Source organism: Vigna umbellata, chromosome 11 (genome assembly GCF_029865625.1).
Source record: "Vigna umbellata cultivar VRB3 chromosome 11, Vumbellata_1.0, whole genome shotgun sequence".
Taxonomy (NCBI): Eukaryota; Viridiplantae; Streptophyta; class Magnoliopsida; order Fabales; family Fabaceae; genus Vigna; species Vigna umbellata.
Window position 1 is genome coordinate 6,949,693 of NC_142175.1, and position 11,613 is coordinate 6,961,305.

The 11,613-nt window shown below is 34.5% G+C and overlaps 1 protein-coding gene across 2 annotated transcripts; it reads right to left on the reverse strand.

The window, feature by feature from the left end:
- Positions 1-1,567: 1,567 nt before the first annotated feature.
- On the reverse strand, positions 1,568-9,499 carry LOC148190867 (uncharacterized). Of its 2 annotated transcripts, none has more exons than XM_088101688.1 (7): positions 9,388-9,499; positions 8,694-8,765; positions 6,155-7,656; positions 6,002-6,077; positions 2,517-2,890; positions 2,110-2,208; positions 1,568-1,994 (listed from the first exon to the last, which is right to left on the reverse strand). In XM_088101688.1, exons 3-7 carry the CDS (start codon positions 7,586-7,588, stop codon positions 1,851-1,853), a joined length of 2,127 nt encoding a protein of 708 aa, XP_087957814.1. In that variant the 5' UTR covers positions 7,589-7,656; positions 8,694-8,765; positions 9,388-9,499; the 3' UTR covers positions 1,568-1,850. The 2 variants fall into 2 exon arrangements, with proteins under 2 accessions (XP_087957814.1, XP_087957813.1); XM_088101687.1 differs by having other exon boundaries at positions 6,155-7,675.
- Positions 9,500-11,613: the final 2,114 nt, after the last annotated feature.

Below are 11,613 nucleotides of genomic sequence, written 5' to 3' on the forward strand. Positions count from 1 at the left end.
ATCTTGATATTCTGCATCATTTCTTTTGTTTCTTGGGTAGTTCTTCTCCATCTTTCACTACTTTGTAGATGTCTCTTTTCCTTCTTCTCTTCATCATTAGCGAAATACTCTCCTTCACATAATTTCTTGGCTTTCTTGATGTTGTCCAGACTGCCTTTCACAGCATCCCTACCCTTCTTTACTTCTTTCTTTCCTTTCTTGTTGTCTTGCAGAAATTCCTCTTTCCCTCCCCTTCTTGCTTTGTCAAGAGATTTCTCCCTTCCTTTTGAGTCCCTTTCTTGATTTTGGTCTTCCAATATCATTTCTTTTATTTCTTGGATATTTCTTCTCCATTTTGCTAGTACTCTTTTTTGTTCGTTGGCCCACCTTTCCACAGTATTGATTCTTCCTTCCAAAGTATTGATTCTTCCTTCCATCACGTTCTCATCTCCAAGGGATCCGGTAGGTCGGAGCAATCTTGATAGATTTCTTTTGTCAAGAAACCGATCAACACTCCTCAACTCTCAAGCACACACGAAAGGACACAAAACAGTATGTATATTAGTGATATATGAGTGAAACAATGTACAAAGAATCACCCCCAAAGAAGCCTCTCTCCCTCCACTGGAACGATTATCAAGTCTACACCAAATGTACAAAATGACTAACTACCCCTATACAAAACACACACTCTATGTATAAACTCTCTTCCCCTTCTCACTAACTAACTAACGGTCAAACAACTCTTCCCTTCCAACTGCCCTCATTTCCTAAACCCATTATAACCTATCACCTTATATCCTATCAAGTTCTGAAATTTGCAAACACTATAACACCTCAAATTCTTCAACATATTCTCTCATTCCCCTATTCTGTCTTAAAGTTGCCGATTTTTCAAAGGCAAAACTTTTTTTCCTAAAACTGTTGATGAGTATCTTTGTCCAATCCTCCCAAGAAGAATTCTTGACCTTCTTAAGAACTTCATAGGATCGACCCTTTCAAAAGTGGATAATTTCACCTTTTTCATCTAATACTTTTGAATTTCCTTCTCTTCCCACTTAGATTCTTCAATTTGTTCTTCTTTCTTCCCCTTTCTTCCTTTATTAGTAGAATTCTCATTTTCTTTTAAGTCCTTTTCGTGATTCTTGGACTTCTGCAACATTTCTTTAATTTCTTGAATATTGTCTCTCAATTTAGCCTTATCATGTTCGCTAGCCCATCTTTCAATGCATTCATTCTACCTTCCATGATTGTTCCTCTTCTAGATCCGATAGGTCGAACTAAAAATGTTAGATTTCTTAATAAAAGAAACCTGTTTATAAACTCTCACACGCGGAAAAGGGTATCACACACTCCAAGAACATTGAAAATATTCTAGTACAAAGTTTCTAGGGACAATGTTCCCTCCTACACAGGATAGCAATAATCATGTGCTCTCTTCTAAAAACAGAAACCTCCTCTAAACAAGGCTATAACTTGCGTATGTCATTTTTTTTGCTTTTGAATTCTAGATTGAATATAAATAAAAATAAACTTAGCCAACACTTCCAATCAGCATCTCTTATTTCTTCACTCATCGACTAAATGAAATTCGTAATTTTATTTAAAATGCTGACTAATTTCAATTTGAAAGAGTTAAAATTACAATTACAAGTTTGATCTAAAGTATGTTCACTCAAATTCCGCCCACATAACAAGCCTCTGGTTGAAAATTTGATTAAACTCTCCCCTTGTTACAGGCGATATCAATGGAATTAACTTCAGACATAAGTAGGAACCAACACCTATTTCTAGAACGAACTAATACAGTGAAACGGCATCGAAGATTCAGAATTTACAGAAATGACATGCTATTAGAGTAAGATTCTCTTTCAATTAGACTCTGACAAAGATACCCCATCATCCTCATAGAACTTAACCTGGCAAAGCCTTCCACCTGCTTCATCCGCAAAGGCTATTTTTTTCCTCTCTTTACGCACTACATCTTGAGTAGCTGGACCCTCATCAGATAATTTCTGAATTTATCAAGAGCAGTAATTAGCCACACACGAAAGTGGAAAAAAGAAAAAGAAAACTATAAAAACTTATCAAATTTAACAGCTTCAATAGTAACGTAGGAGATGAGCAAACCATTATTTTACAGAAACGGCTGCAATCCCTTGACATGAAGGCCAGGCATCGTTTTGCAGCTTCTTCAGCTCTTGTTGCATTCTTGACAGCCACTCTTGCCTGAAAATCAATCGTTAACTATTGACTAGAAACCAAATTTATCAATTAAATACATAATTCCACTAGAAATTTTGAAATTACTAGAAGTTAGCAACACTTTTCATTTTGGCTTTTAACCAGGAACAGAAGAGCTATAGCCATCAGTAGGGGTATGCATGGATTACGTTGGGTTGGGTTTGAGCAACCCCATCACCGAACCCAATAAAAAAGTTTCGGATTGAGTTGAGCCTAGCAGGCTTCAATCAAATTATCACTATTTCTACTGCAGAAAGTAATATTCACTATTAATAGGACTGCGGTAATCATACCTCATTTACTTTATGCCTCAAAGACGTATTCAGACAGAATTCAGATCGTAACATGTCATCCACAATGTCCTTCATTGACTTCAATTCCTTTGTCAGTTTCTTGGTAAGACATTCTGCATCATGCATTTGTTGCTGTGTAAATGCAATTGCACTCTTTGAGCAGCTTTGTACAGAACTGCAACCTAGGCGGGTGGCTTGGCGAGAAGAATGAGGGATCTTGGAAATTCCTTTAGGATGGGAAACTCTTTTAGTCCTAGGAATAACACTAATTTTGTTAGGGATGTCACTAAATCGAGCGCCTGTGATATCATCACACCCTTCAGCTGTACGATTATCAGTCTGCTCGGAAAAGTATTTTTGTCGTCCCTTGCATTCTGAGATCATTGTAACCCAATATAAGTAAAAATAAATTTAGGTAAAATGTCAAGGTACTGAAATGAAATAAAATAATTATGTATGCATTACAACAAGAAATTAGATATCAAAACAGAAATTCGTTGCAGTTTTCATAGAAACAAGTTACATTTGAAATTTGATAGAGGGAAAATTGAGAAATGAGTTCATCAGAGTCGTATGAAATTACTTTTACTCATGAAATAAAAGCCTAATTTATTTCATTAAGATTTTAACTATAAGTTAGTGGATCAAAGTTAGAAATATTGCTTGTTTCAAACATAGTTTATCAGAGAATAAGTTAGGTTTCTTGGTGACAAGAAACCTAAATTCTATCTCAAAATAAACAATCAAAAACAGAGACAAGAAACCTCACTGTGAGGCAGCAGTTTATTGAATGAGAAATACAGAAAACATTCAACAACATCAAAGGGAAAAGATTCTCTTCTACATAAGACAGTCCCTATTCAGAATTAAAATACTCAACAACCAGAACTAGAACACCCCCTCCTTAAAAGAAAATATTTGCCTAACTACTATTTAAAACTTCCCCTAACTGTTGTTTACACTCCTCGTAACTACCCCTAACCACTTCATACTAACTTCTATTTTTTATTGTTGCCAAACTATCTAAAAACTGTCTAATACATTACATATATTATTACTCACCGATGCAAAACAACCTTATCCTCAATGTTGTAATCTAAAAAATGGTCCTTAATAGTTGCGATGAGACAACTTTCCATGCAACTGCCTCAAGGCTTCCTTTCACCTGTTGGATTAATCCTTGAATCTGCAAAGATCTAACTTTGACAACATAATCTTTTACAAATAGATGCTTAATAAATAATCTGACTCGGTTTCCAAACTCAACAAGTTTATTACTGGAGTTTGCTAGCAATCGATTTGCATAACCGATAGGTAACCCAAGACAAAAGTGAGATCGTACAACTTTCTTGTCCTTCTTGCATAAGGCCTGCCACTTTGTCAAGAAATACTCCCCCAACTGGTTTTTTGATCTTGGCTTTACTAGAAACACCAATATCTTGAATTCTTGGATGACTTTTTCCTCCCTCCCTATCCTTGTTATTGTTGTCATCCTCTCATTTAAAATTTCCACACTCCCAATTTGTGTTACTGCTACCAAAATCTGAAATAACATGTTTCCCTTGTTCCCTTCAACTACCCTTAGTTGAGGTGTTGCAAGATCTTCCCAAGAGAGGTTATGAGATTTCTGTTGCCAGGTCTTGAACCCCTTGACTGCATTTTTTCCCATATTATTGATGGTTAGGTGTACTACTATTTGTTCCTATGATCTGGACTTCAAAAACATTTTCTGTCCCAACACCAACTACCTTTGAACCATCTACACTCAAAACAACCTCATCTTTTACTTTACTCCCATAAATAATGGTTACAATGTTCTCACCACATTCGGCCTTCTTTCCTCTGTCTTTACCCTCCTTCACTGTTTTGACATATTCACCAAGACCTACCACACTGTACCCATTAAAACAACTTCATTATGAGAAGCAAGAGTCACAACATTTCCATCACAATCTTGGTCTCCACCTTTCTCTTCATTGATATCCTTCTCTTTTTTCTTCTCTCAATTGATGGAATTGTCTCCTCCATTTGAGGGTTTCTTGGCTTTCTTGATGTCATGAAGAAATTCCTCTCTCCCTCCCTTTCTTGCTCTATCAAGTGATTTCTCCCCTTATTTAGAGTCCCTAATTTGAATCTGGACATTTAGAATCCTATTACATTCCTGTATCATTTCTTCTAATTTTTGGAAACTTTTTCTCATCTCTTGATGTCATGCCCTCGCCTTTTCTAGTTCGCTAGTCCCCCTCTCCAAAGTATTGAAGCTTTCTTCCATGCTTTTCCTCATTGATCCGGCAAGTCAAACCAATTTGTTAGGTTTCTTGGTGACAAAAAACCTAAATTCTATCTCAAAATAAACAATCACAAACAGAGACAAGAAACCTCACTATGAGGCAACAATTTATTGAATGAAAAATACAGAACATTCAACAACATCCAAGGGAAAACATTCCCTTCTACACAGGACAATTCATGTTCAGAAATAAAACCCTCAGCAACAAAATCTAGAACACCCCCTCCTTAAAAGACAAAAATTGCCTAACTAATTGAAACTTCCCTTAACCGCGGTTTAAACTCCTAATAACTACCCCTAACTACTTCATACTAACTTCTGTCTTATTTTTGCCAAACTATCTAAAAACTGTCTACATACTATTTAATACATTACATATCCTATCAAAATATTATAATTAACAATTTAAATCTTACAATACAATACATTTTAGCTATTCCACCGATTCGTATCTTAAGATGAATCTTAAATGACTTCGTATGTTACAATACATGAATGAATCTATATAATTTGTCATTGATACTTCAACAATTCATTGTTTTTCACTTTTTTACCAATTCTTAAGAAAGAAACAAAAGTAAGGCGAGCTCTGAATATTTGAATGGAAAGAAATTTGGAAGAACACATGTATTTATTTGTCATTCACTCGTTCAATGTATGTATTCTATCTAGTAATTTAACTGTTTGGTTTCCATTCTTCTAAAATAAGGACCTCACAAACTTAATATACCTAATTGTTTTATTTTTTTTTTTATACATGTTTGGTCCATATTTGTAGTTTGCATTGCCTACATTGAGCACTATACATAATCTATGATATATTTGGAATAACTTTCACTATACCTAGATCTTACGAATCTATACAAAATTAAGATTCAAGATTTAAAATATATTTTCACAACCATGATTTGAATCGATTCGATGAGCTTGATTTCGAACATTAGTCAGACTGCCACAACAACCACATCATGGTTTAGCTTTCCCATGTTATGATACTTTTAATACAGCCTATATCTATAAAACCACATTTTTATCTTTTTCAACAAAACCTCTAATTTCTCAAAATCCATATTTCTTTCTATGATTGTTGAGTTCATAGTTTGTAACAAATAAAGGTTGGCGGATTTAAATATGTAATTTTTGATGAATCCAGATCACAGCATAATAAAGAAGATGGTGTAATTAAATGACATACTCAATTTGTTTTTACGATTCAAATCATTAGTCTTCACAGCTTTACAGTGCTTTTCCAGAGAAGATGGTGAAATTTCCTGTAGAGAAATCAACTAATGAGAGGAAGCGCAATCAAATAAATCAAGTCATATAAATTTATTGATGATATTTGTACCTTTCTTGTTGATAATAGCCTTTCAGGATGATGCAGCTTTGAACTACCATTACATTCATTGTTTTCAGCAGCAAATGATTGTATTTCCTCATATTCCATAGTAGGACTGGTCTCTACGTCTACCTGATCCTCAGCACCAGGAGTAAATTCATTATTACTGCAGTCACCGAGAAGAGTGTTATCATCTTTAAAATCTACACCCAGGTAATCAAGATCTTTATGAGTAGCCACATTACGCAGGGTGACTGCAGTGTCAGTGTCACCATCCGGTTGACTGTCATGAATATGAAGGATTTCGTCTTCAACCATAGAGATTACTGGTGGGGCGATGTAATCGAGATCTGGATGAACCATACACTCTTCACTTTTGAATTCTATTGCAGGCATGTCCGGAAACTGCTCATTGCTTAGTTGATAATTTCTTCTCACAACATCCATGTTAAATGGACCCACCATTCGTAATGGAAGAAAATCAATACACCTTTGCCGCTCATTTTTCAATTCACTCTCCAAATTCCATTCATAGATTATCTCCGCTTCTTGTACTTCCACAATAGAATAGTCATCTGGCCCACCAAAAAAGTCAGTTTCAGGAACCTCAGATTTCACTTCAACAAGGGCAGCCGAATCTCCATTGAAGGATAGAATCTCTTTATTGTTATCAATCTCTTCACTGGAGGGTGTGAACTCTTGACCGTCTTGGATCTCCTGGCAGGAGGGTGAGAAATCTTGACATACTTGGATCTCTTCCATAGAGGTTGAGAACTCTTGACAGTCTAGGATCTCTTCGCTAGAGGGTGGGAAATCTTGACCGTGTTGGATCTCTTCACTAGTGGGTGTGAAATCTTCACTGTCTAAGATCTCTTCAGATTTGACAACTGGCATAACCTCTTGGGTATAAGTAGAGATTGTTTTTTTGAAGCACCTTTTCTTCTTTGCCTTCATATTATTTGACAGTTTAGATTTCCAGTTGCTGAGAGTCTCCATGAAATCAGAATCATCATCAGCTTCCATTTGCTCCTCACCGTAGTCATCCAGGAATGAATCTTCAATTTTTATCTTTCTTATAGAAGACTTCAGACCTTGTGAGCGTTTTCTCTTCCTGGCTTCGCAACTTTCTTTAATTTGGCTTAGGGTGATATCGTCAAAGTCGTTATCATCCAAGTTACAGATTCTCTGACCATCATCATCATCATTGACATTACATTCTGACGCATCACGATTGGTTTTCACATTGGTTTCCTCAATTTCACCATAGCATGATCTTTCAGCCATTACATCATCACTATGAGACAATAAGCCATCATCATATATGTCTGTAATATTTTTAAATTTAAGTTTTGGTTGTCCACGAGCAACATTAGGGACTTTTGAAACTAAACCACCTTTAATTGCCAGAATGAAATGAAGATAACCACAACCCCGTAGCTCCATAAAGTTGCTCTACTGCTCAGCTAACAAATCAGAATCTTTGCACAGTTTTCTTCCAATTTTCTCTGAATCTATCGAGAATAAAAAACACTGGAAAGAGTAAAAACAAACATTTAGAAAAACAATTTAAGGCAACTCACTGGTAGTACTTGCAAAAATAACAAAGGAGAAAAGTATTTTCCTTGAAAGAACGAATTTAAACATCAAAAGTGAATCGATCTTCTTTAGCCATGTTAGTTTTGATATAGTCAATCTATGAGGTTTTGTCCACTGTGAAACCTCATGTCTCTCTAACGATTTTATCTTTAAAAAGCATCTTAATAAATGAAGAGACAAAAGTGTATATAAGTAGCTTTGGCCTTAACATCTAAACGACGTGTACTGTTTAGGTTGTCCTGGAATAGAACACAACAAATGCTGACTATGACTGTTTTTAGCGATCAAATTTTAAAATCACGCCTTAAGCTTACTTATGTGGTACTATCCAAAAGATTCTATCAGTGATGAATTTTCGATAGGATAAATACACAAAGGAATCAACACAAATATTAAAATAGGAGAAGACTAAAATAATTGATTCACAATTGAATAAGATGGGAGGATAGTTATTAATCAAAACATTGTCAAAAATCAAGTTCAATGACTGAAGATCATTGAAAGTGAAAGCCATCGACTGTTTATAGTTTTTCGACGTAGAGGTTATCAACTAGAAGATTGTCAAGAAAGAAGTTACTCAAATACATCGACGGTGAAATTATGTGAAGACTTGAAATCATAGACTACAAAAGTTACCAAAAGAAGAACCATTCTGGAAATGTTGCAAGTGGGATGATGCAAATCTTGGGTAACTGCTGACAACTGCATCGAGGGACAGTCTATGTAGGGCTTCTTAGTTAGAAATAAGGTTGATAAACAAACACTTTTACTTAAAAAGACTCTCATGCTGATAATGGAAATGGCAAATAGTAAATCGAGAATAATGCTTTTGGTCACCCCAATTTACACTTTTCTTCACAATTGCTTGCTTTCTTGTTGGTAATTTCTCATTTTGATTTACAACAAAATAATACCGCAAAAAATTCAAATAATTCCAAAAAAATTTAAATACCTGAATTACACGTTTCAATATATCACAACTTTCTTCTTCTTGTCTGGTACAGATCCAAAGCACTTGCGCAACCTGTATCAATTGCAACATTAAAGAAACACAATTATTAAAAATGCTATCACCCTTTCATAAACTAAACCGCAGCTAGCAAAAAAGACAGAAGCCTAGAACTAAATCTGCACTATGAGAACCACGAAGCAAGCAAAAACACCATATAACAGGAAAAACGGAGCCATACTCAAATCGAAGCGATAACACACAGAACAGCCAAAACTAAAAAAGCAAAAAATATAAAATCATTCCACCATCGGATTCACTCAAATCTTAAGAAATGAACCCTAAAGTCAGATTTCAGACGGCTAAATTAATCCTAAAAATCGAATGGATTCATCACCAGTTTCAAGATCCTTTTTCAATAATAAAATTCACACCAGACGGAAAAAAAAAGATTGAACAGAAGACAAAAACTGCAGTAGCCTCTAGAACCAAGAAAATTAACCATAAAAAGAGTCATGGGAGGGAAAACACAACGAAGCATTTAGGAGGTTTAAAAATCCAAATGGGAATAGCTTAAGAAAAATTGGTGAGAAATCGAAACAGAATATAAGAAAAAAAAGCAGATTCTGAATTTTCAGATCTGAAAGAGAAAGACATGGTTTCGCAAACGGAAGAGGGATTCATGAACAACACTCGCCTGAAGTTGGATGAAACGCTGCGTTTTGGAGCGCGGAGGAAGAGAAGGCACGGATCTGAATTAGGGCGAGCTTCCGAAAGTCAGAGAGTGTGTAACATTGAGAACATGTTTGTGACTATTCTATAGTAATGAAGAGCAAGCGCGCCAAGTGATTTTGGCGGGAGCGCATCATATATTTTTTTAATAATTTTAATAAAAATATACTGAAAACTATGAAATTAGTTTTGATTTTTATTTTTAATAAAGTTAAGGTAGAAACGAATTTCATACCTACACCCATCACATGGTACACTTATCGAATTCCTGTGTCCGCGATTATTTTAATTATCTTTATTTAATAGTATTATATTATAAGTTTATAATATTTGTAATTTATTGAGTTAATATATAAGATAAATTTATAGGTGTTAATATAAATTTCAATGTATGTTTATATATATATATATATATATATATATATATATATATATACATATATATATATATATAGACGTGTGGGTATGTGTATGTTGAAAAAAAAAAAGCATTAATGTATGTCTTATATTTTAGAATAAAAATTAAGAGATTAAATCAAAATTGGTGTTGAGAATGTGCTTGAATTTTTCTTGGGCCATCTTGAGCGTTTACGAAACTTTTATTGGAATATGAATAACTTTATTTCTTATACTTTGGGTTAAGTATTCTATCATTTATTTGAGGTTTATAATGTAGGTTTAGTAGTGTTGGATTTATTTTGGATTTTGTATTTTGCGTCAAGTAGAATAAGGTTTTGACTAATCAAGTCAACAAAGGGTCAAAGCCTAATGTTGATCAAAGTGGAACATGATTTTGGGTTTGTTGACCAAGGGATCAAAGTTTCATCTAACTTGGTGAATAAGGATGAAGTACCTATAAAAACACTAGAAGGGATTGAATAATGTTATAAGAAAACTTGTTGCGAAGAAGATAATTTAACAGTTTTGTTGATGATTGAAAAGTTTACGTAGTTGTTAAACACTCGACTTCAAAATTCAATTCAAACTATAAGTTCTTTTTCGCAAATGTTTTTTAATCGTTTAAATATGTTTGTTGCAGCATTTTGATAAAACTAGCTCTTAATAAAAGAAGTTTAGTTACATGAGCTTTTGTCGTGGTTAAAGTAATGTACAACTGCAGGATGTGTAAGAAAAACTTTTAGAAAAAATAAAGCAATAAACACAGTTGTTTTTATACTAGTTCGCTCCACCAAGCTATGTCCAATCTTCTTTAACACCTTAGAGGGTTCCACTATAATCTTCAACAAGATTGATTACAAGAAACTATTTCTCACCACTCTTGTATCCCTAGTCACTCCAAGAAACTACCATTACTCTGATTAGTGTTGAGTTTCACCCACTCTTAGTTGTAACACCCTTAATGGGATGCCACGTGTAAATAAATAATCAAACTTACTCGACGCAAAATGTTTAAAATCGTTCTCATCAAAACTTTTATAAAATAACATAATATCTCTATTACAAAACTCTAAATGAAGTGTACAACGAAAAATTTTAAAAGCTAAAACCTCGACCATATTCCCTGTCTTTCGTCATGCTACTCCAAACCAGCCTCATTTACAACGACATTTACTTCTGTACAAGTACGATAATTGCATATGGAACCACAACCACAACAGGCAAAGGGTCAGTAACCAAAAAATATATCAAAAGCATACGACACAATATAATATCATCAAACACATACTATATCAGATATTACATCACAATAATCAACTCATAACCCATACCGTATCGTTTCTTTGAACTTTGCCGTACAAACCTATTTCGTAAAACAGGACAATTCGAGTCATCTTCCATCATAACTTCAGACCTATCTCCTCGACTCCTCAAGAAATAACAAGTAAAAACACCAATACCACGGGCACCGGTGAACTATACTCAACACAAGTTGAAGCCATTGGGCGAGACATCCAACCATTTTCTTTCCTCGTGTAGGAGAAAAGGTGATACTCGAATCGCTGTCTCCACGTGAGACCCAACCTTATTATCGTATCAATATATAAAAGCTCACACATTCGACAAAATTACAAGGAAATAACATAGTTTATATCCACACCATCAATCCATACATATTACTTAATAACATGCATAAAATCAAACAAACCATAAGCCAAACCAAATTGCAAATAATCACAACATATGCTTAAATAAGATTTTCTTAAGCACCTCCCTAAGATTGTAACACCCC

What these genes read in the sequence shown, in the direction of transcription:
- LOC148190867 (XM_088101688.1), bottom strand. Translation starts at nt 7,588, where the DNA reads ATGGAGCTACGGGGTTGTGGTTATCTTCATTTCATTCTGGCAATTAAA. An exon ending in TGAGGCATAAAGTAAATGAG is followed by an intron (nt 2,209 to 2,516) that starts GTATGATTACCG and finishes ATTGATTTTCAG; the next exon opens with GCAAGAGTGGCTGTCAAGAA. An exon ending in GCCGTTTCTGTAAAATAATG is followed by an intron (nt 1,995 to 2,109) that starts GTTTGCTCATCT and finishes TGATAAATTCAG; the next exon opens with AAATTATCTGATGAGGGTCC.